Genomic DNA, 26,541 nt, shown 5'->3' with positions numbered 1-26,541 from the left:
TATTGTCGTTTTTCGAATATGTTTTAGTTGTTTTATTGTGGTCATTTGAACAATATGAGTTTTGGAAACCAGTATTCCAGTAATACAAACAGTCTGTTCAATATTAGTGCAGTATTGACTGAAGATCTGCTTTTATGTTTGAAGGCAGATGGGAAAGGAGAACAAACTTAATCTGTTGTGATCTGAGATATAGAAGCCTGTAAACCCTTTCACTCAAATGTCACCAATGCTGTGCTCATCAGGAATCAGGATTTGGAATCAGGGTAAAGTTGCCAGGATCAATGCTAGGAGCAAACACATACACACACACACAGAGAGAGAGAGTTGTAAGATAAAAATTACTCTAATATTTGAGAATAAAAGGGGCATGGAGTGATACAAGACACTTTATGAAAAATATTTGACTGTGCATTGATGCAGAAACAATTTTCACTCAGAAATGAAAAATACAATTTTGAAGTTAGGACTGAAACGGTAATAATAATAATAATTTTTACAGTGTAGAGTGCTAAGATTGCACAATCAGAATCAAGTATTCCAGAGAGCTGCACAATGAGTGAAATGATTAGTAATAAGATTGAAATCATCTTGCAACACTTCTAATGCCGTTGACTTACTGACTCACTGACTAAATGGTAATCTAAATGTTTTCTGACAGTTATTTACATTGGCTAAATTGCTTTTTTAAATCCAGTCTAATCCTTGAGACAGCAGGTGTGATGGTAGGAGACCGGAAAAGATCTGTAACCATAATACTGCCATAACTCACAGTCAACACAACACGAAGGGGAAATGTTTATGGTACCCAACGCTCTGTGTAAATGTTAAAGGGGTTCGGCGCACCACCATTAACATGCCATTGGAAAGCTGTTTCCTTGGCAATGGCTCTGCAAGCACAAGCTGTATAAAATCTGTTTGGGTTGGGAATGCCATTGTGATCAGATATATGTGCCAATCCATGTTACCATGGAGGGCGGGACTGCTCAGGAACGCCTTTTCATGACTAAGCCCCATTCTTCCCCTTTCCCAGGAGTCATTCATTCTGGATTTAATTCATCACAGACAGGAATGATCAGATCAACCACCTTCTGTTGCCTAACCTCTGCACCTCACTGCTCACTTCTGACTAACTTCAACACCAATGGCCTAATTCTAGCCAGCTTTCTTTGGTCTGAAAAGACAACAATATATGTATTCCTGTCAAAGAAAGCAGATCTGATCAACACCCTTAGATCTGATTTTAATTTGGGCCCGACGTCCTCTCTTGAACTCCACACAGCCTCAGCAGATGGGCCACAGATACTGATGTCATTTCCTGGATCTTTCCAAAGTGAACAATATAACACAACAGACCCCATAACTCTTTCCATGTCCATTTCAATTTCAAACTTGCAGCTTCCATTTAAAAATAAATAAACTAATGGAGAAAAATTTTACTGTAGAAAATAGAATGGTTAACTGATGACATCAGTGACATGACATCAGACATCAGATATGGATCATAAGGTTCACATTAATGATCAACAACGCACTAATCCAACGCAATGAACAAATGAATGAACAAACAAACAAATAAATAGAACAATGCAATTGCACAACAACAAACATTGTTAATGCATGAATGGAAATTATAAATATATCATACATGATTAATCTTTTTAATAAAAATACATTGTGGATGGCACAAACCAATCCTTATTCCCACAGCAACCAAACATTTCAAATAAATAAATATGAACCACACACACACACATACACACATACACACATATACATATACAGTACAGAGCAAAAGTTTGGACACACCTTCTCATTCAAAGAGTTTTCTTTATTTTCATGACTATGAAAATTGTAGATTCACACTGAAGGCATCAAAACTATGAATTAACACATGTGGAAATATATATGGAAATATATACATAACAAAAAAGTGTGAAACAACTGAAAATATGTCATATTCTAGGTTCTTCAAAGTAGCCACCTTTTGCTCTGATTACTGCTTTGCACACTCTTGGCATTCTCTTGATGAGCTTCAAGAGGTAGTCACCTGAAATGGTCTTGAAGGAGTTCCCCGAGAGATGCTTAGCACTTGTTGGCCCTTTTGTCTTCTGTCTGCGGTCCAGCTCACCTCTAAACCATCTTGATTGGGTTCAGGTCCGGTGACTGTGGAGGCCAGGTCTTCTGGCGCAGCACCCCATCACTCTCTTTCTTGGTCAAATAGCCCTTGATGCCTTCAGTGTGACTCTACAATTTTCATAGTCATGAAAATAAAGAAAACTCTTTGAATGAGAAGGTGTGTCAAAATTTTGGTCTGAACTGTATATATATATATATATATATATACACTCACCTAAAGGATTATTAGGAACACCTGTTCAATTTCTCATTAATGCAATTATCTAGTCAACCAATCACATGGCAGTTGCTTCAATGCATTTAGGGGTGTGGTCCTGGTCAAGACAATCTCCTGAACTCCAAACTGAATGTCAGAATGGGAAAGAAAGGTGATTTAAGCAATTTTGAGCGTGGCATGGTTGTTGGTGCCAGACGGGTCGGTCTGAGTATTTCACAATCTGCTCAGTTACTGGGATTTTCACGCACAACCATTTCTAGGGTTTACAAAGAATGGTATGAAAAGGGAAAAACATCCAGTATGAGGCAGTCCTGTGGGCGAAAATGCCTTGTTGATGCTAGAGGTCAGAGGAGAATGGGCTGACTGATTCAAGCTGATAGAAGAGCAACTTTGACTGAATTAACCACTCGATACAACCGAGGTATGCAGCAAAGCATTTGCAAAGCCACAACACGCACAACCTTGAGGCGGATGTAGTACAACAGCAGAAGACCCCACCGGGTACCACTCATCTCCACTACAAATAGGAAAAAGAGGCTACAATTTGCACGAGCTCACCAAAATTGGACAGTTGAAGACTAGAAAAATGTTGCCTGGTCTGATTAGTCTGGATTTCTGTTGAGACATTCAGATGGTAGAGTCAGAATTTGGCGTAAACAGAATGAGAACATGGATCCATCATGCCTTGTTACCACTGTTCAGGCTGGTGGTGGTGGTGTAATGGTGTGGGGGATGTTTTCTTGGCACACTGTAAGCCCCTTAGTGCCAATTGGGCATCGTTTAAATGCCACGGCCTACCTGAGCATTGTTTCTGACCATGTCCATCCCTTTATGACCACCATGTACCCATCCTCTGATGGCTAATTCCAGCAGGATAATGCACCATGTCACAAAGCTCGAATCATTTCAGATTGGTTTCTTGAACATGACAATGAGTTCACTGTACTAAAATGCCCCCCACAGTCACCAGATCTCAACCCAATAGAGCATCTTTGGGATGTGGTGGATTCAACCGAGGTATGCAGCAAAGCATTTGCAAAGCCACAACACGCACAACCTTGAGGCGGATGTAGTACAACAGCAGAAGACCCCACCGGGTACCACTCATCTCCACTACAAATAGGAAAAAGAGGCTACAATTTGCACGAGCTCACCAAAATTGGACAGTTGAAGACTAGAAAAATGTTGCCTGGTCTGATTAGTCTGGATTTCTGTTGAGACATTTAGATGGTAGAGTCAGAATTTGGCGTAAACAGAATGAGAACATGGATCCATCATGCCTTGTTACCACTGTTCAGGCTGGTGGTGGTGGTGTAATGGTGTGGGGGATGTTTTCTTGGCACACTGTAAGCCCCTTAGTGCCAATTGGGCATCGTTTAAATGCCACGGCCTACCTGAGCATTGTTTCTGACCATGTCCATCCCTTTATGACCACTATGTACCCATCCTCTGATGGCTAATTCCAGCAGGATAATGCACCATGTCACAAAGCTCGAATCATTTCAGATTGGTTTCTTGAACATGACAATGAGTTCACTGTACTAAAATGCCCCCCACAGTCACCAGATCTCAACCCAATAGAGCATCTTTGGGATGTGGTGGAACGGGAGCTTCGTCCCCTGTATGTGCATCCCACAAATCTCCATCAACTGCAAGATGCTATCCTATCAATATGGGCCATCATTTCTAAAGAATGCTTTCAGCACCTTGTTGAACCAATGCCACGTAGAATTAAGGCAGTTCTGAAGGTGAAAGGGGGTCAAACACAGTATTAGTATGGTGTTCCTAATAATCCTTTAGGTGAGAGTACAGTATATATATATGTGTTGAAATGTGAAAACAAAGCCTGATATATAAAGGGCAATATTATTTCAAAGCATCTTGATAAGCATTAGCCAAAGCAGAAAGTCCTGATGTGGCATAATTTGAATGATTTCAGATGGAGGAAGAGCAAATGCTATGCAGGAGTCATGCAAAGGTTGCTGGGCACTGAAAGCACTGCAGTCTGTCGTGCAATGACTGTTATGCACTTGCATGTTCAGCGCATACTGTGAAGAGCCTATCCAAACTTCTGCAGTGCTCGCGCCACAAGAATGGATTCATTCACTGGTGGCATATGTCTATAATTTATTGGTTGTAAGTCAGCATCTCTGACTGCCTGTTTATCCATATACACGTCTAGTGTAGACATGTTGCAGACCTGGTCTGGAAAAAAAGACCCAAAATTATCAAATTAATATTTTTATGAGTGCAACTGGTCATTAAGTGGCTATTAAATTGCACTACAGACAAGTTTAGCATTTACAAATGAGAGAAAATCTTCCCAAATCCAAACTGTTACAGAATTCAGGACCTATCGAGACCAATCCGTCTCTGCTGATTGTGGTTCCAATGCTGCTGATTTGTTTAAAGCAAAGAGACAGTATAAGCACAACAGCTGTGAAAAAAATAGTGTCATGTAGGTTGTCTGCCATCCAAACCTCATCTCCTTGGCTCCATGCAGTCTTGCTCTCGTTGCTCTAGTATCATCGGTGGCGTCTGTGGGAATAACAGATCACACCTCTTTTGTGAGTGTGGGATTGCACGAGGGCCAAGACTCAGTAAATCAGGACCAATGGAGTACAGAACTGGACAGAACCAGCAACAAGTCTCAGCCATCTACGGTATTTAAAAGGCCTGATGAGAGAACAATTATAAGAATTAAAATGCATTTAGTCTAAACATGACTGCATGGATGCAGAAAGGTATTTTTTTTTCTACTAATTATAATTTAATGACATTAGTCAGGTCATTCTAACAGCACCATGCGTGTCCCATTTATGTTCACATGGATTACTTATTATATAGGGCTTATAATTAAGTGTCAGTATGATTTTTTTAATTAAAAATGTAATGTTTTTATTCAGCAAGGATGCATTAAACAGTGAAGACATTAATTACAAAATAATTTCTATTTCTATTTCTTAGAAATGCAGTTTTTTTTTCATGCTGAAATTTCTATTAATCAAAGGAAAAATGCACCATGGTTTCACAAAAAAGACTAAGCAGCACATCTTTTTTCAATGTTGATAATAATCAGAAATATTTCTTAAAGCAGCAAATCAGCATATTAGAATGATTTCTGAAGGATCATGTGACACTGAAGACTGGAGTAATGATGCTGAAAATTCAGCTTTTGCATCACAGGCATAAATTACATTTTAAAATACAATATTACTGTTTTACTGTATTTTTGTTCAAATAAATGTAGTCCTGGTGAGCATAAGACGCATCCTTCAAAAATACATACAAATAAATTGTACCACCAATAATAATTTTTACATTGCTAAATAATTTGTAAAAAAATGTAATAAGTCTTTCAATCGTTATCATTTAATGGGTTATATAGAATACCAACAAAAACAAAAAAAATGATTCTAACTAAATTCTGCTTTAAATAATAATAATAAAATCATAGCTTAAAAGAAAAAATAAAATAAAATAAAATAAAAACAAATGCAGCCTGAAGCCTGAGACATTTTGAATAGTTGTTACTCAAAGCAATGTTTGAAAGAGAAATGCGCATTGAGCACATTGAGCTGTGGCTGCATGATTTAACAATTAAAAGATGACTCAGAACAATCTCTAACACTGAAACCCCAGAAGCCAATTCAGAAACCAGCCAATGCCAGCCTTGACTTCAGCATCAGTTACTGTTGCTCACTTTCTCCCTCTGTTGGTGAACAGGGAATCTGAGGGACCCAGTCGAGCACTTGTTTTGTCAAACAAAGTGCACTTGTTTTGCACTTGCAAGATAAAAACAACTGCACATAATATTTACCAGTATAGAAAGATGTTTGTGGTTTCCCACTGCATACATACCATGTTAAACACACATAAACTTATGATGAACTGTTGCTGTGATTATGCTGACATGAAACGACAAAAAAATGAAACCACCACGACTTATTTCAGCCTAATGTTCTATTACGAAGAAAAACCTGGTTTATTTATGTATGTAAGCCTAATAAATCAGATTGTATCTTTGAAAATGCTGTCTTAAAGTGACTCTTGTAATCTTTATTCTCATTCAAATGCCAACTACATATCACAGCATTAATAACTAACAATAATACGCCATAATCTGTAGTCTATTTTTTGTCAAAGCTGTCAAAATGCTAGGCATCCTATAAATAGCTTTCTAACCACAAAGTAGGGCCTACTTGCGTTTGGGGGACTGAGGCCAGGGAAAATACACCTTGCCAAAAGCATAAGCGGTTATACCTCGAGCACGGCGAATAGAATAGAATAGAATAGTCCCTCTGAAGAACTCAAAAAAATAAATAAATAAATACACCTTCCTTGGCAGCAAAGAGCAGGAGAAAACATATATGCATGCACTAAACCCGCCTTTATCTGCTTTCTCACACATCAAAACCTCCCCCAAACGACGCGCCGCCCCTACCAAACCCTTCAGGAGTCAGTAAATTCAGCATTCCCTCTCAGACTCAATTCAGAGTGGCATCAACAGGGGTCATCAAACGGAGCTAAACCTCACGTTTAGATGAATTAACTGCACGCACGGGAGCGGGACTGTCGTTTAGACTCAATTTATTGGCGGGACCGTGCGTGGTTCATCTTTATCTGATGCTGCGTAAAAGTTGACCGTGGAAACCTCTGCACGCGCTCGGAGGAAATCGCATGGTTGGATACCGCTCAGTGTGAGTTTGCTGCCACTACATGAACTATATTGAGCACTTGGGCTTGTTTATACAAGGAGGCATGAACTGTTGATCCGGACAGACCTGCTTCTCATTCAGATGGATGCGCAATGATGGATTCATCGCTTTTCGGTGCAACTTTTCAGCGCGGTGCACTGATAAACTTCCCCTGAGGATTTTACACCAGCGACCTTTACCTCAATTATCCTCTCAAGATGTCATCGGAGTATTTGATAAGGTCGCTGCTTATGCTCTTTCTAGCACTCTTCTCCGCCAATGCGAGCAACTGGCTGTAAGTGAATAGCTATCACTTTCTTCATTCATGTTATGTTTTGACGTCTGGGTCTAGGTCTGTTATGCCTAAGTCAGTCAGATTCCCCGAAAGCAAATGTTTAGCATGTCAAATGTAGCCTGTGAATCGCAAATCTGAAATTAGGAAGCGAACTGGTGAATAAGAATAGAACCTACCTACTTCGATTAAATACCTTAAAGCTTACAGTTTTTTGAAGCGCAGAACAAAACAGTTATAAACGTTGTCTAAGTCCTCTAATGTAGCCTTTACTATGAAATAAACATCTCAAAGCATGCACTGTATGGACAGCACAAAATATAAAGAAATGAAACCGGTTATTTGGAGACTTTCCGTTCATGTGCATTTGGCACAGCCGCGCTTGGCGCTGGTTGCGCGCAGCGCGCAACGCGTGAATGTGACAGCAGTTAGTTAGTGCTGAAGAGAGCTGTATAAATGAATCACTTATGGCAATTTGTGATAACAGCAAAGAATTCATAAGCGAATGATCTGATTTTGATACTTACGTAGTTAAGAAGCAGAATGACATGCTTGGTTAAGGCCATATCAAGATGAGTGCATTTCCAGGTGTATAGAATCATTTATCTGTATCCTCAGGGCAGAAACAGCACATCATTTAATCTATCCAGATGTAGTTGAGTTTTCGATGGAAGAGTGTTTTTAACTCAAAGGCGTGGTGACAGGTTTGGGGCATGCACAGACAAGCTTCACACTTACGGAAAACCTCCTACCTGTCTACAAAATATGATCATTCTGACAGGAGCTTGTACATGATTCCAACCCCATCCCAGGACAGGTATTAGCAGGCAGCCAAATAGACATAGAAATAGAAAATGTGAAATCTTCGAGTTATAGGAGCAACACGTGAGCATGAATCTGAAATGTAGTCTATGTGATCCAGAAACAATAATATTATTTACATGAAGACAGTTAATTAAGCTTAAATGTTATAAAAATGTGACTTGAAGTTTTGATAAGAAATGCAAGGTTTAAGTATACGGTTTAACTGAACAACAGGGAAACAGACTTAGTGTAAAACCTACAATAAATAGAAAAATCTTCAGGCATATTCCTATGAGGTAAATCATGTTCTGAGCAACATAGCAGTCTTTAGTTCAAATGAAATAAACAGTGATTTCGTCACGACTGATCTTAAAATGAGATTTAGATGTAAAGTAAGATTATAAACATTTTTTAAATGTTTTGGTCTCACTTAAATAAAATCAGATGAAAAGCATGACTGAGTACACAAACTTTTTCTGTTTTGTCTCCTGTTTGTTGCATATAAGTGAATTACTGTGCAACAAATCTTAAAAATAAAAGTTCTTTGACTGGTTTTTCTGTAGTAGGTTAGGTTCAACACAAACCTCTTCAGAGATTAAAACGTTCTCAATGTTTCAATATAGGTTCTTCAGATCAGTGGTTTGGCTTCTGGGCTCTTTAAAACGCCAGAATATAGACATAAAAAGGAGAATAAAGGTTTTGTGGTGCTTAAAAAGTATCAGGCTGTTAGCCCTTTGTAGCTCGAATCTGATTATTTGTTTTAAGAGTGTGCGTTGAGTAACAAATTTCTTCTGGTTAGTCAGATACTCTTTACTCAGCAGTCATAATTAAATGTTTTGAAGCACAGCCAAGAGCTTTTCATTTGAGAGATGTGTGAATGTATTATTCTTGAGCACATCCATCAGCACCTGTGTGGAGGGTTGAGGTGCAGGTGCACGTCACGAGAGCAGTTGTACTGCACCTGCACATCTTCAAACCTGCTTCAACAGCTTGTGCTTGTTCATGCAAATATAAGCTTACATTGCTTTATAATATTTTATGAATGACTATTTGCAGTTGCTTTGTATTAAAATGCCAGGAATGAATCATTAATTAGACACTATAAATAACAGATGGTGAAATGTTATTAAACAAACTCTTTTCTAAATAAACAATGCAAATAGTTGCTCTTAATCCTTATTCTAATGCATTTTGACAAGCAACGATTTTTGCTTTTATCTTGCTTTGGCAAAGTCAGCATATACTGCTATTGATCAAACTTCAAAATCCTTAAACTGAGACCAACATTCCGAATTACATCCACCAAAAGTTTAGTCTGTTCCAACTTAGTGTGCTTTGTGTTTTTGACTGATCAAACGGTTTCAGATTTTGTAGAGTTCTATTGAGAAAGCCAGACTCTACTGATCCATCCAATCTTTGAAGAAATAGTTCACCCAAAAAAGAAAATCTGCCTAGATGTAGAGCTTGTTTGTTCATGGGAACAGAGTTGGAGAAATTTAGCAAAACATCACTTGCTAACCAATGGATCCTCTGCAGTAAATGGGTGCCGTCAGAATGAGAGTCCAAACATCTGATAAAATAATCCAAAGTAATCCCCATGACTCCAGTCCATCAGTTAACGTCTTGTGAAGCAAATAGCTGCAAGTTTGTGAAGAAAAACAAATCCGACATTAAGGAGTTTCTAACTTCAATCCAGCTTTCGGCTAAAATATTTTCCAGTGAAATAGACATCTTGTCTGAATCAGGAGAGAAATATGCACAGATCAAGCACCGTTTACAAGCAAAAACGGTCTAAAACAGTTCTAATCAAATATGTGGGTGGAGTTTGATGTGAGAAGGGTTATTATGGATTATGGAAGGGACGACTTAAAAGTTAAAATGCCTTAATGATGGATTTGTTCCTTACAAACATGTAACTTTTCATTTCACAAGACGTTCACTGATGGAGTACAATAATGTGGATTACTTGTGGATTAATGTGATGTTTTTATCAGCTGTTTGGACTCTCATTCTGACGGCACCCATCCACTGCAGAGGAGCCATTGGTGAGCAAGTGATGGAATGCTGGGTTTCTCCAAATCTGTTCTGATGAAGAAACAAACTCATCTACATCTTGGATAGCCCAAAGGTGAGTACATTTTCAGTATATTTTAATTAACTATCTCTATTCTTAACTATTACATTAAGTATCCAACCTACATAAGGCCAATGCAACCTTCACAATTCAATATTTTTCTAAACTTTAAAATTTATCTTGATGAATTAGTCTAGTTTCATGATGCAACAATTTCAGAAGTAAAGAAAGCGTTGCACACTGTGAAATGCAGATGTTATTTATTTTTTTATTTTTTTAGAAGTTGAGGTTACAGAATGTTCACTAATGCACAGTTTACTGAATATAATACAAAACCATGCAGTTGTCTTTGTTTGGGAAGTGACACAGTGTTTCCCATTGCATGGGATGGAAAGAACAGTGGTTGAGGCGTTTGCACAGGACGGTCAATAAATAGTTCACAGCTGATGAGCAACATGAGAAGAGAGAAACCTCTAATGTGAAATACATCCTGGCGCCGAGTGCTGATAACACAAATAACACCAGTGACAACAGCGTAATGAAGCTGTAAAACCTGTTGTCACATACCTCCACTCATACAGCAGCCTATTAAAAGGTTAATTTGATAAAAACAGGCAACTTCCATCACCACTTTCATCCGTCAACAACATTTAAGTTCTTTGCTCTTAAAAATAAATGGCAGAATCCCCATATGGGCCTGTCAACACCTAAACAGAACAAGAGTCAATCGCTCTTACTTAATTTTCTGCTCTGTACCTGAGTACATTTCCTCCAGATTCTTGTCAATCCGTCTTCAATTTTACAGACCGGCGTTCTGGTCACACAAGATGTTTAGGATGTTTTTTAGACCTCAGGTGCAGGAATGTCTACGAAATATATCTATAAATAGTATATAACCATTTACTTCTTGAATTGATGCAAATTATATTTACATAAATTATTTTAATTTGTTCTGGAGTCATATATGATATAAAACGTCCTGGTTTGTAGAAGCATATGCTCATATAAAATGAATTAATCTTCATAGATTAAGTTTAAATGTACATGTTCAATGCACCTTGTTGTCCCTCTCTGAAAGTCTGAAGTATCTTCATGATGTACACCTGGTACATATTTAATCTGCCAGAAGATATAGAAACAAGATTAATTAAATATATGAAGTTATCTCAATAAATGAGATAACACTGCCCTCTAGAGTATAAATCATCCACCAGACTTGCAGATTAAGTGTAGTGTAAATGCAACTAAGACTGTCCTGTAGCTCTAGGCGAACTCTCTTAACTTAAAGCAAAATGAATGAGGTTTTGGTACATGAGCTGTGAACAGTCTGCGAGACTTAGAAATACCAATGAGTCACTGAGTTTTTGAGGAAACGAGCTGTTTATCAGAGAAAGACTGTTGTGCAAGAATGACACATCTGTTTTTGAAAACGTCATATTCTTTGATGGTTGTTTGATTCACATTTTGGCTCCTTTGTCAATGTCAATGTCAATGTCACCTTTATTTATATAGCGCTTTAAACAAAATACATTGCGTCAAAGCAACTGAACAACATTCATTAGGAAAACAGTGTCAATAATGCAAAAATGATAGTTAAAGGCAGTTCATCATTGGATTCAGTTATGTCATCTCTGTTCAGTTAAATAGTGTCTGTGCATTTATTTGCAATCAAGTCAACGATATCGCTGTAGATGAAGTGTCCCCAACTAAGCAAGCCAGAGGCGACAGCGGCAAGGAACCGAAACTCCATCGGTGACAGAATGGAGAAAAAAACCTTGGGAGAAACCAGGCTCAGTTGGGGGGCCAGTTCTCCTTTGTGTAGAACATCTTCTTGACTGTATTTTTAATGTTGTGAGGAGAATTAAAGTGTGACTTTCATCATCTGTAGACTACCGTTCAAAAATACAAAATGAAAACTTTTATTTTAGTAAGGATGCATTAAATGTATCTAAATTCATTTATAATGCTATAAAAAATGCTGAAAAAAGGATCAGGATTTCCTCAAAAAATATATAGCAGCCCAACTGTATTTTGGTTATAATACGACTAAATGCAGCCATTGTAAGCATAAGAGAATGAAGAAGAAAAAAAACTCTAACCTATGAACCTTATTCAGTTAATAATTTGAATAAATAATTTGTTCTTTTTAAATTCATTCATTTTCAAGGTAATATTTAAAGGAGCCATATGATGTTGTAAATCTGAGCTTAATATATCATTTATATCAGCACCAAAAAACAGTGCAGGACGAGTTTCTCACAGAGTTTTATGAAAAGTATGAGCAATGCCAACAGTAATGCATTAATAGTGCTTCTATTCAAAACAAACTCCTTGTTAATGCTGGTAATGCGTTTAATAATAATTATAATAAAAATGAGAATATGTGGGTGTGATGCGAAGCACTAAATGCATTAGTTCCCTTAAACTCCCTTAACACTGAATTTATTTCAGACAAACAGCTTGTAATACACAGATACAAGCGCCCTATGACGCACATCTGACAAATATGTAAATATCAAATATTTTGGTAAACCTCAAGAAATTGTGGCCCTTGGACACCACAACACACTTTACTTACTGTCGGTAACCTGCATAGGTCTGATATTTACTTTCACCGATTTACCACAGAGAGACAAAATCTCAACATCCATTGTTTGATTATAAAAAAAAATAGATACTGAGGGAAATTGAAGCTTTTTAGTTGCTATATATATATATATATATATATATAAATGCCACCATTCTCAATATAATATTGAACCATTCGGCACGACATCCACGGTTCAATATGTGCTTGTGAATTGTGTTTTTTTTGGCTTTGCGTTGAAATAATTTTTGAACTGGCTCTGTTTGTGTGCTCATGAGTCTAAGCACTGAGATGACCAAACGCCGTCCTGCTTATAACGTGCATTTGAAAAAACACCACATGCCGAACATCTTTCTTTGTAATGTCTTGTAATAAGAAGCGTTTCTAAACCAAAAGAGTACATTATAACACTCTTTCACTCTACAACAGTCAGAATGTTTGAAATAACTTCCTTTTGTGATCTGACATGGCTTCTTATCACAAATGACACAGAAAATATATTATATATTCTGTAAATATATGTACTGTAAAATCGACAAACATTGGATTATAAATATAAATCATTATGAAAATACACTAAATGGCTTGAAGAACACTATACATTGTCGCAATCGAGTGTTTATTGTCTTCATGTTTCATCATTCAAAATGTTTCTTGCAGGATGCCTTTGTCCATATTAGGGGTTTCCTTGAGTGTCATCAGTTCTATTAGTTCTGAGATGTATATGTGAACTTTCTGCATAAGGATGCCCTTCCGGGCTGCCAGAATGAATGAAACAGACATTACATGTTTTCATAGTGCCTAATAATGGCTAATCCACAAAAATAATACTTCTCTCAAAAGAATTTTGAAGTAATCCATGTTTTTTTTATAGTGTACAGAAAAAAGAGAAAAAAAAAAATCAGAACCGATCAGAACCGAATCAAACTAAAAACCGTGGTTGAAAAACAGAGGTACGTATTGAACCCTGGGCTTAAATGTCTTGTTGCATCCAAAAGTGACAGTAAAAATATTAATAATGTCCAAAAATATTTTTTTAAATCCACCCAGTGGTTTTTATTTAACCTCGTTAAATAATTTCCCCTTTCTCAAATCGAGCCGATCTCAAGAATGACTCCTAAGATTCAATTCAATTCAATTCAAGTTTATTTGTATAGCGCTTTTTACAATACAAATCGTTACAAAGCAACTTTACAGAAAATTATGTTTCTACAATAGTAGTAGTTTAGTAGTAGCTAGTAGTTTGTGCACGTTTGACAGGATTTTAGAAAAATAAAAATAATAATAATAATACAAGACGTAGTCAGCTAGATGATGAACTATCAATATTATTAATTAATAGTAATTATAGGATGCAGTCACACATGTAGCAATAATTGTTAGTTCTGTTTGTTGATTCAAGGTTAGCATCATCTGGGGTCCTCTGAGGGTCAGCATCATCTCTTCTCAGGTGTTCTGGATCCAGACTGGAGCTTGTGTAAATCCTAGTTACCACGGGATGTAAATCCCGTGGCAAAACATAGAAACAAAATAGAGACATCATTAGCATAGCTGCTGATCCAACAAAGTAAAATTAGTTTAACCCAAGCTAAAGAATAAAAATGCAGATGCAACTACACTCACAATTTAAGAGATACATTATTCGAATGCTTGGCGAAAGAGATGCGTTTTTAATCTAGATTTAAACAGAGAGAGTGTGTCTGAACCCCGAACATTATCAGGAAGGCTATTCCAGAGTTTGGGAGCCAAATGTGAAAAAGCTCTATCTCCTTTAGTGGACTTTGCTATCCTAGGAACTACCAAAAGTCCAGCGTTTTGTGACCTTAGGGTGCGTGATGGATTGTGGCGTGGTAGAAGGCTAGTTAGGTACATAGGAGCTAAACCATTTAGGGCCTTATAGTTAAGTAATGATAATTTGTAACTGATACGGAACTTAATAGGTAGCCAGTGCAGAGACTGTAAAATTGGGGTAATATGATCATATTTTCTTGACCTGGTAAGGACTCTAGCTGCTGCATTTTGGACTACCTGTAGCTTGTTTATTGACGAAGCAGGACAACCACCTAGAAGTGCATTACAATAGTCCAGTCTAGAGGTCATGAATGCATGAACTAGCTTTTCTGCATCAGAAACAGATAACATGTTTCGTAGCTTGGCAATGTTTCTAAGATGGAAGAATGCAGTTTTTGTAACATTGGAAATATGATTTTCAAAAGACAAATTGCTGTCTAATATAACACCCAGATTTCTGACTGTAGAGGAAGTAACAGTACATCCGTCTAGTTGCAGATTGTAATCTACAAGATTCTGTGTGGTGTTTTTTGGTCCAATAATTAATATCTCTGTCTTATCCGAATTTAATTGGAGAAAATTATTTGTCATCCAATCTTTTACATTTTTAACACACTCTGTTAGCTTAGATAATTGGGAAGTTTCATCTGGTCTCGTTGAGATATATAGCTGAGTATCATCAGCATAACGGTGGAAGCTAATTCCGTATTTTCTAATAATATTACCAAGGGGAACATGTATATTGAAAATAGAAGGGGACCTAGGACGGATCCTTGTGGCAGTCCATATTTTACTAATGATAAATGAGATGACACCCCATTTAAGTAAACAAAATGGTAGCGATCGGACAGGTAGGATCTAAACCATCTTAGAGCCTGCCCTTGAATACCTGTATAGTTTTGTAATCGATCTATGAGTATGTCATGATCTATGGTGTCGAACGCAGCACTAAGATCAAGTAAGACTAGAAATGAGATGCAGCCTTGATCTGACGCAAGAAGCAGGTCATTTGTAATTTTAACAAGTGCAGTTTCTGTGCTATGGTGGGGCCTGAAACCTGACTGAAATTCTTCATACAGATCATTTTTATGCAGGAAGGTGCTCAATTGAGCAGACACAACTTTTTCTAAAATTTTAGACATAAATGGAAGATTTGAAATAGCCCTATAATTTGCCAGTACACTAGGATCTAGTTCTGGTTTCTTAATAAGAGGCTTGATAACCGCCAGCTTGAATGGTTTTGGGACGTGACCTAAAGATAACGACGAGTTAATGATATTGAGAAGCGGTTCTTCGGCTACAGGTAACAGCTCTTTTAGTAATTTAGTGGGTACAGGATCTAATAAACATGTTGTTGGTTTAGATACAGTGATAAGTTTATTGAGCTCTTCCTGTCCTATATTTGTAAAGCACTGCAGTTTATCTTTGGGTGCGATGGATGAAACTGAAGTGTTAGACGCTGTAGAATCTACATTCACTATTGTATTTCTAATGTTATCTATTTTATCAGTGAAGAAATTCATAAAGTCATTACTATTTAACGTTGATGGAATATTTGAATCAGGTGGCGTCTGGTAATTTGTTAATTTAGCCACTGTGCTAAATAAAAACCTTGGATTGTTTTGGTTATTTTCAATGAGTTTGTGGATATGCTCTGCCCTAGCAGTTTTTAGAGCCTGTCTATAGCTGGACATACTGTTTTTCCATGCAATTTTAAAAACTTCCAAGTTAGTTTTTCTCCATTTGCGTTCAAGACTACGAGTTACTTTCTTGAGAGAGTGAGTATTACTGTTATACCATGGCACAGTACGTTTTTCTCTAACCTTTTTCAATTTGATGGGGGCAACAGCTTCTAATGCATTAGAGAAAATAGTGCCCATGTTGTCAGTAATTTCGTCTAATTCATGTGTATTTTTGGGTACAAATAGCAGTTGAGATAGATCAGGCAGGTTATTTGCGAATCTGTCTTTGGTGGCTGGAACACTAGTTCTGCCCAGACGGTATCGCTGAGACATATAGTTAATATCAGTTATACGCAGCATGCACGATACAAGGAAATGGTCTGTAATATCATCACTTTGGGGTACAATATCTATAGCAGTAAGATCGATTCCATGCGATATAATTAGATCTAGTGTATGATTAAAATGATGAGTGGGCCCGGTGACATTTTGCTTGACTCCAAAGGAGTTTATTAGGTCAGTAAACGCAAGTCCTAATGTATCATTTGCATTATCAACGTGAATATTAAAATCTCCCATGATTAGCGCCTTATCAACTGTAACTAGAAGGTCTGAGAGGAAATCTGCAAATTCTTTTAGGAATTCTGTATACGGCCCTGGTGGTCTATACACAGTAGCCAGAGCAAGAGATACATTAGACTTCTTTTGCATGTCTGACAGTGTAACATTTAGCAGAAGTATTTCAAAAGAGTTAAACCTGTATCCTGTTTTCTGGGTAACATTGAGAATATCACTATATATTGTTGCAACACCTCCGCCACGACCAGTCTGACGGGGCTCATGCTTATATAGAGATTAAGGTGTTCTGTTGTTAGATGTAATAATGAGCACAACAGCCGTCATTTACTCCCGACATGTGAGTCACTGAAGACGCAGTGGATTACGTTTATTTTTGAAGGGAATTAGCCCCCGATCTACATAAATGCATCTATGTTCAAGCCAATAATTCGCAATCCAGCTTCACCAACAGAAGACGTGAGTAAAATATTTTTTGAATTAATCTTTGCAAATCATCTTTCCAAATAATGTTCTAATTAGCAAGTTTCACAATGAATGCAGTTAAAGTAAACAGTCTCTCTGAGAGCAGCATGGAAGAGAGGGGTGGGGTCAGCAGAGCTCATTAACATTTAAAGGAAAATGCTACAAAACGGCTTGCTCTGCAAAGAGTTGTATTTGACAGGATAAAAAAGTTGTTGTTTTACTCTCCCATTTAGATATTTTAACTAAACTATGTTACAGACTTTTCATTAAGATCTTATTAAGAATCATATATTAAGAATCATATCAGTTTGTGGAAAATTTGCATCCGATGACCTCTTTAAGAAAGGTTTCTTGAGCAGCAAATTCTCATATTAGAATGATTTCTGAAGAATCATGTGACACTTTAGACTTCAATAATGACGCATCTCAGGAATAAATTACATTTTAAAGTATATTTAAATAGAAAATAGGCATTTAAATTGTAATAATATTTCACAATATTACTGCATTCACTGTATGTTTGATCAAATAAATGCTGACTCGTGAGCAGAAGAGACTTGAACAGTAGTGTGTTATATAACTTTGATATGTTTATAAGTTGACAGTAGTAAGAGGCAAGTGGATATATACAGTCAGGCAAGTGTACGTGTTTGACGCTTTTTCTCTCTTATTCTCTTTCAAACTCTCTCATACAGCATTGTTGCGTGCTAAGTCGCGCTTGGCTAAGCCATCTGGAGCCAACAGTGCTCGAAGGCCAGGGCAATGTAATTCAACACAAACATGACAGAAAAGGAAGAAGGCACCATGCTCCAGGTGGAATGCTCCTGCAAAAACCTCCCAGAAAGCACAGAGGAAGGCATCTCCCATTCTTTTACAAAATCCCACAGTCGGCTCCCTTTGTTTTCCCAAACGTTTAGCAAGTACGTAGAAGAGAAGGCTAGAGCTATAACTGGGGAGCAATGAAAACAAGATTTTCTCAAGGTCTCAGACAATCTTTTTCCCAGACAAATATGCAGCGGGCCGTTCTTCAGGTGTCTGTTTGTCAAAATCCCAAGCTTGATATGAGCGCCAGTCTTATGAGTGCATCTGGCACTGATATATTATATTCTAGCGCTAATCCGCCGCCATTTGGCTGCCAGATTCATTATCAGGTCAGGATCACAGAGCTAATTTACTAGTGAAACAAACAAAAGCTGTAAACACGCATGCAAGAACATGCAATTGTCAACAGATGCTACAAAAAAGAAATTCAAACTCCCTCTGAGCAGAATGCATGTGCATCTGGCCATTGAAGTCATGCTTCATCTTTTGGCTGAACAGGAGCATGTTATCAAAGCTCAAAAGAGCAGAGATGATGGTCCCATGGACAAGGAGGTGTTTGTTGCATATCTGCCCCAACCGTGGCCTCCAAAATCATCTCGTCAACAGCAGAGAGGGGTGGGATGCGCCGCTGCCAGCTGCAGGGATGCAAACGTGCCGTTTTTAACTTGTTAAGATGAGCCCTTGAAACCAAACAAGACACTGCACACTTAAAATTCCTAAAACGATTTTTATTTTGTATGTTAATTGCAATTTAATAAGCATGAACTGAAATACTGACTCAAAGTCATACATGTGCATTAACATCAGATTAGCTCAAATGTTTTGTGTGCTAGTTACACTGAAAAAATGGCAACATCTAAATCAACATTGTTAACTATTAATATCGATAAATCAACCCAAATACATTAATCTGTATCAACGAATTTTCTGGGTTAAAACAGGTAAAAATAGCTCTTTAAAAGGTAGCAGTTGCAGGTTATCACTAACAGAAACCCCTAAAAATCCCAAATTAACAGAAAATTAAACACTAACATATCTCTCACTATATTGATCCTGTGCAAAAACACAAAAATAATACTTAATTTCAACATTTATTCTCATACAGGTTTGGCATAACGGTAACAAAAAATCTGCTGCTTCTCTTTCATTTTAATTTCAGATTAATATAATAATTTATTGGGTTCATCTAACTTTAGTACAATGAGCTTTTATTAATATTTGAAATAAACTAGTGTAGTTAATTTTACTGTTTGTTTTTAAAGTGGTGGCATCAATGGTTCCATGAAGAACCTTTAACATTCATGGAAAATTTCCATGTCACAAAAAGTTATTTAAATTTCAAAAATGGTCTTCACCGTAGGAAAAAAAAAAAAAAAAAAACCTTCTTTTGAGAACCATTCCATGAAAGGTTTGCATCGCTTTGAAAACCCCTTTTAAAAACTACTTTCAAGAGCGTAAATACTGTACATGCGAATACACTATAAGCATTTCGTGAGTCAGATCCGATCCGTGGTGATTTTGTGGTTTAGCCTTGAGCTACAATCCAAATCAATAAACCTCAAGATCTTGCACCTTAATTGAGTATTTACACCACAGCACTTTCAAAGCCATTCTTAAGACCTCCATCCGCAATACATTTAAGCTCACATTCAAATTACCCAGCACTACACCAAAAGACCTTCAGAAACAAATAATGCAAAACAAACCCATCCGTGAGCACACGCAACTCTCTAAATGCATCTGTGCAGACTTTAAACACTCATGACTTTGATATTAACCAGTCCTTGATGATAATGAGACCAAGCTTGGTGTGTACGGATGAAAACCTGTGTGATGTGTTGTAGTATAGGACTATTTTTATAAGGTGCCATAAAGAGATGGAGCTCAGCAGACCCTTTAAAGCATTGGTGTTGCCCCGACCCCCTGGCCCTGGAGGTGATGGGTGAAGATAGTCTCTATCCGTCACTCAACATCACCCTTACCTCATCTGCCCAACACAGCCTTCCATGAACGTCACAGGAGGGACACGCTGCTTATGTTTGCGCTGTTTATTGTACTGTTTGTGCTTTGGACTCAATATATAACCTACTTGGGTCACTAAATTAGTGGAACAATGCATGGGCCAGGGTTAACAGACACTATAACAACAACTAAATTAAACCAGAAAACTAAAAATAAATAAATAATAAATAAATAAAAAATAGTAAAATACAAAACACATTAAAATGACCATAATTAAATTTGAATTTAACTTTAAACAAAAATACTAAAAATAATTACTTTTATACATTAAGGTTACATTTGGTACAATTACTTAATGCAATAGTTATCATGAACTAATAATAAACTTTTTTTTTTTTTTTTTTTTACAGAATACATATACTAACTTAATAAATAATAGGATAATATATAACGGTACTGTATTTAGAATATATATAATAAAATAAATATATAATGTATTATTGTTATAGATTTATTATTATATTATACTGTTTATTTGTTTAAATGGTTTCTTCATTTGACTTAATTTTATAAATGCATCTTTGTAGAAATTGACATTAAATAAATGCGGTAAATATAATACTCATTGTTAGTTCATGATACCCAATGCTTTAACTACTGTTTAATGTTATTATTATAAACTTCTAGTGAACTAAACTTCTTGGTGAAAAGTAATGAAAGATTACCTGAAATAATAAGTATGTAAAATAAATAAACAACTAAATTGTAATATTCTACATTTTAATATTCCAAATCACATTTGCGTTTTTCTTCCAACATCTAAATACATAGTTTTTTTTCTTTACAAATGCCTATATTATTGATAGTCTTGGAACATTTACTGATTACTCTACTGCTTTGTCCTCAGATACTTAGCAAAGCTGTCATCAGTGGGGAGCATCTCAGATGAAGAAACCTGTGAGAAGCTCAGAGGACTCATCCAGAGGCAGGTTCAGATCTGCAAGCGCAATGTGGAGGTGATGGACGCCGTCCGCAGGGGCGCTCAGCTCGCCATCGACGAGTGCCAGTTTCAGTTCCGCAACCGACGCTGGAACTGCTCGACGCTAGAAAGTGTTCCTGTGTTTGGCAAAGTGGTCACACAAGGTAAGTAGCCTCATATTTAATTGCACATGAAGCCTGCCCTGCTTAAAACCCTGTAGATACTTAATGGCTACTTATTTGTGTCACAGGTACACGGGAAGCTGCATTTGTGTACGCTTTATCTGCTGCTAGTGTAGCCTTTGCAGTGACCAGAGCCTGCAGCAGTGGGGAGCTGGACAAGTGTGGCTGCGACCGCAATGTGCACGGTGTCAGTCCAGAGGGTATGTGCGCTTTGTTTGAATAATAATTATTATGAGGATTGCTGATTGCTGATTAATTATTATTGCTGTTGCATATAGTACACGGTTTTTCTCATGGTTATCTAGTTCACCTACTAATAAGTGTCTTAAACTAAACTTTAAATGACATTCTGTGATCTGATGTCACTAATCTGGAAAGATTGCCAATCGTGTACCTAACAACGTTGTGTTTCCATATGGACTCGTTATATTTATCCATGCTTGAGGATCTTTATCTCACCAGGTTTCCAATGGTCAGGATGCTCTGATAACATTGCATACGGGGTTGCTTTTTCCCAGTCCTTTGTGGACATCAGAGAACGAAGTAAAGGACAGTCCTCCAACAGAGCCCTAATGAACCTTCATAACAATGAGGCAGGGAGGAAGGTACGGCGCTTAACACACATCATGCTGAAAGGTTTAAATTATCACTACTTGTTAACAAATTACCTTTCTTTCACAATCCAAGGCAATTCTGAACAACATGCGAGTGGAATGTAAGTGCCATGGCGTTTCTGGCTCTTGTGAGGTAAAAACCTGCTGGAAAGCAATGCCGCCATTCCGCAAAGTGGGCAACATAATCAAGGAGAAATTTGACGGTGCTACAGAGGTGGAGCTACGCAAAGTGGGCACCACCAAGGTCCTGGTTCCCCGAAACTCACAGTTCAAGCCACACACAGATGAAGATCTGGTGTACCTGGACCCAAGCCCAGACTTCTGCGAACATGACCCCAGATCTCCAGGTATACTGGGCACCGCGGGCCGCTTTTGCAACAAGACCTCGAAGGCCATCGATGGCTGTGAGCTCATGTGCTGTGGTCGCGGATTCCACACGGAGGAGGTGGAGGTGGTCGACCGCTGCAGCTGCAAGTTCCACTGGTGCTGCTACGTCAAGTGCAAACAGTGCCACAAGATGGTTGAGATGCACACATGTCGGTGATCTTTCCCCTTACCACTTCCCTACATGCACAGGGAAACTAGACAAATTCCCAAGCATTTCAAGCAAAGGTAGAGGAACATGTCATACATGAGACATTAAATTATAGGGGCAAAATATCCGAGGTCCCAATTGAGAGTATTTTTCTCTCTCCTTGTCCTGTTTTTAATCATGGTTGCTCTCTTATTTTTATAAATATATATATATATATATATATATATATATATATATATATATATATATATATACACATATATATATATATATATATATATATATATATATATATATATATATATCCATTTTAACTTATTGCAATCGAATAGAGTGAATTTTTAATGTGACATGCACCAGAGGAGTGCCATTGGGGCACATGAATATGGCGAAAGTTCAATGCTTTTTCATCGTTAATGCTGCTTTAGGGTTTCATCTTGAAAGATGGACGTCGGACTGAGACATTGAACACTACATGCTGAGATGCAGTCCATGTGTACATGTACTTTCCAAGAGTTTTCCATCCTCGTGGCCATTCGTTCCTGTGATGCTGCTTGAATTCATTAATCACTCACTGATAACATACAGCGAGTATTAAAGCAAGGCTTGCTTTACTATGGATGCAAACCGACTACAAACAAGACAGAGTGGAAATATAAGTGTTAGCAAGCTGTTCAAAAGAAGCGCTGTGTTAGTTAACTAGCTATTGATGCAGACAGATGATTGGTGCTGAGATGTAACCATGCATCTGGTGCGAAACTGACAAACATAAATTGTTTACCCGCTTGGGGTGCTTGGACCATGGATTCTGTGTATGATGACTCTAGCACTTTTCCTCTCCAGATGCACATAACGCAAATAAACAAATCCCCCAGCATTCCCTCCTCCATTAGTCAGACCTGAGTGACTGAATTATGTACGATATCATAACTCCAAGCTTTTCTATAGTAAAACTTGCTATCCATTATGCTTTTAAAAGAAACATAGGTTTGTAATGACTTGTACACTGAAGAGGACTATATTTCATATGAATGTATGTTAAATTGAAATATATGCTGTGTCAAAGACTAACATGCTTGTGATTGTGCTTTTTGGCCGAACTGCTCACTGACATTTCTGCTTTTAAATCATCCAAAATCGCCCCCACAGACTCTACATGCCTCACTATTTAAAAAAATCCAAAATAAAAAAATAGGAAAAGAAATCAAAGGTTGAGTCGAAATGATTTTTGTTGTAATTAACAATATGCCATATACCAATATGCCATTTCTTGGGCTGAACCTGGAATGTTATTTTAAGTTACACATTCTAAGTTTGCTGCCAGAAAGATTTTTTTAAAGAAATAACTTTTGAACTAGCAATTGAATTGATCAAAGGTAAAAGTAAAGACTATAATGTTACTAAAGATCTCTACTTCTTTCTATTTATCAAAGAATCCTGCAAAAAAAAAAAAATACATCATTGATTCAACAAAACTGTTTCTAATATTGATAATAATAAAAATAAAAAAATGTTTCTTGAGCAGCGAATCAGCATATTAAAATGATTTATGAAGGATCGTGTGACACTGAAGACTGAAGTAATGATGCTGAAAATTTTGCATCACAATAATAAATGACATTTTCAAATATATTGAAATAAAAACAATTTAATTGTAACAATTAATAAATGAAGCCTGGTAGTACCAGTGCATGTACCATTCAGGCAGCTGCCTAGTGACATGGTCTAGGCTGAACTCAGAAAGTCATGCCATCACGCCAATAACAATAAATATTTATAGAAACTATTCATGGAATAATGGCAGGAATTAAGCTTTGTCGGACATGCATAAATGTGGTTTGGTGCTGCAACAAAGCGGCCCCTAGAGATGACTTTCGTAAGCACTGCTTTGCTGAGCTGTTGCCCAATCACTTGTGTTGTGTCACATTTCCACACATTTTTGGAGGTCAATCTTATTTTTGCATGCAGTTTAATAAATGTATATAGGAATTTGGGGTTGGTTTTTCTAACGTTTTTGAAAGAAGTCTCTTATGCCCACCAGGGCTACATTTATATGATCGAAAATAAATATGGAATTTATTCCTCTGATAGCAAAGCTATATTTTTTAAACATCATTACTCTAGTCTTCAGTGTCAGATGATCCTTTAGAAATCACTCTAACATGCTGATTGCTGCTCAAGAAACAGTTCTGATTATTATCAATGTTGAAAACAATTGTGCATATTTTTGGGGAAACTGTGCTATTTTGTTTTTCTTTGATGAATAGTAGATTAAATAACAGCATTTATTTGAAACATATATATACACAGGAGCATCTTAATAAATTAGAGTGTCATGGAAAGGTTAATTTATTTCAGTTATTCAACTCAAATGTGAAACTTGTGTATTAAATTCAATGCACACAGACATCTTTGGTTCTTTTAATTGTGATGATTTTGGCTCACATTTAACAAAAACCCACCAATTCACTATCTCAACAAATAAGAATATAAGACCAATATTTCATAAGACCAATTATTTTTATTTTTTTTGTAAATTGTTGGACTTCTGTAAAGTATGTTCATTTACTGTACATGTACTCAATACTTGGTAGGGGCTCCTTTTGCTTTAATTACTGCCTCAATTCAGCATCTTCAAAAGCTGGTCAGCAGAGGGATGCATGAAATGCTCCAAAATTCTTGGTAAATGGGTACAGTGACTTTGGTTTTCAAAAAACACAATGGACCAACACCGGCAGATGACATTGCACCCCAAATCATCACATACTGTGGAAACTTAACACTGGACTTCAAGCCACTTGGGCTATGAGCTTCTCCACCCTTCCTCCAGACTCTAGGACCTTGGTTTCCAAATGAAATACAAAACTTGCTCTCATCTGAAAAGAGGACTTTGGACCACTGGGCAACAGTCCAGTTCTTTTCCTTCGCCCAGGTAAGACATCTCTGCTTTTGTCTGTGGTTCAGGAGTGGCTTAAAAAGAGGAATACAACAACTGTAGCCAAATTCCTTGACACGTCTGTATGCCTTGACCAGGGCCTCAGTCCATTCCTTGTGCATTCTTGAATCGATTTTGCTTGACAATCCTCATTAGGCTGCGGTTCTCTCTGTTGGTTGCGCATCTTTTTCTTCCACACTTTTTCCTTTACTCAACTTTGTTAACATGCTTGGATACAGCACTCTGTGAACAGCCAGCTTCTTTGGCAATGAATGTTTGTGGCTTACCCTCCTTGTGAAGGGTGTCAATTATTGTCTTCTGGACAACTGTCAGATTGGCAGTCTTCCCCATGATTGTGTAGCCTAGTGAACCAAACTGAGAGACCATGTTGAAGGCTCAGGAAACCTTTGCAGGTGTTTTGAGTTGATTAGTTGATTGGCATGTCACAATATTCTAATATGGTGAGATCAGTGGTGGGTTCTGTTAAATGTGAGCCAAAATCAAAACAAAAGAACCAAAGACTTAAACTAAGTCTGCGTCCACTGAATTTAATACACAAATTTCACAATTTGAATTGAATTACTGAAAATAAATGAACTTTTCCACGACATTCAAATTTATTGAGATGAACTTGTGTATATATACAGTATATATATATATATATATATATATATATATATATATATATATATATATATTTATATACACACACATACACACACACAATGCATAAAAAACCTGACCCAAACTCACACTACTGGATGAGTTTAAATACATACAGAAACATTTACATACAAAAATCTTCTTTATAATGTTTCTATTGCAAGTAAACACACCGGACTACTCCACTCCAACCTTGCTGTATGATACTACTGTCTACCCTATTAAGGGCCTTAACTTTGCTACTGTAACAGTAGACAGGTAGATTACACCCTCCAGTTTCTTTTCAACCAAGCTGACATATTTTACCTCTAATTTATGTTTCATATGTCATCCAACCACCTCTGGCTTTTTTCAGTTGTTGGAAAAGCATGAGAGCGTGCACATGTGGTCCAAAACAATCCACCATCTCAATTTCTACGTACATTTTAAAGTCTGCTTTCATATTCTTTGGTCATACCAATGTCTGTTACCAATAAGCTGCTTTGAGGAACAGGAAGAGGTGGTTTGAAGAGAGGAGAGTTTGCCTTT

General features: G+C 37.2%; 1 protein-coding gene across 1 annotated transcript; it reads left to right on the top strand.

The window, feature by feature from the left end:
• Window positions 1–6,839: 6,839 nt before the first annotated feature.
• Window positions 6,840–22,630, top strand: LOC132119674 (protein Wnt-4a-like). The gene is made up of 5 exons (XM_059529835.1): window positions 6,840–7,345; window positions 21,013–21,248; window positions 21,335–21,466; window positions 21,729–21,871; window positions 21,954–22,630. Exons 1-5 carry the CDS (start codon window positions 7,269–7,271, stop codon window positions 22,422–22,424), a joined length of 1,059 nt encoding a protein of 352 aa, XP_059385818.1. The 5' UTR covers window positions 6,840–7,268; the 3' UTR covers window positions 22,425–22,630.
• The last annotated feature ends 3,911 nt before the right edge of the window (window positions 22,631–26,541 follow it).

The sequence above is a fragment of the Carassius carassius genome, chromosome 38 (genome assembly GCF_963082965.1).
Source record: "Carassius carassius chromosome 38, fCarCar2.1, whole genome shotgun sequence".
Taxonomy (NCBI): domain Eukaryota; kingdom Metazoa; phylum Chordata; class Actinopteri; order Cypriniformes; family Cyprinidae; genus Carassius; species Carassius carassius.
Note: the sequence above shows the minus strand (reverse complement) of the source record. Positions and strands in the feature narration are given on the sequence as shown.

Coding starts and splice junctions, on each gene's coding strand:
- LOC132119674 (XM_059529835.1), top strand. CDS start 7,269: ATGTCATCGGAGTATTTGATAAGGTCGCTGCTTATGCTCTTTCTAGCA. Junction 21,249..21,334: donor TGGCAAAGTGGTCACACAAG/GTAAGTAGCCTC, acceptor TTTGTGTCACAG/GTACACGGGAAGCTGCATTT. Junction 21,467..21,728: donor GCACGGTGTCAGTCCAGAGG/GTATGTGCGCTT, acceptor TTATCTCACCAG/GTTTCCAATGGTCAGGATGC.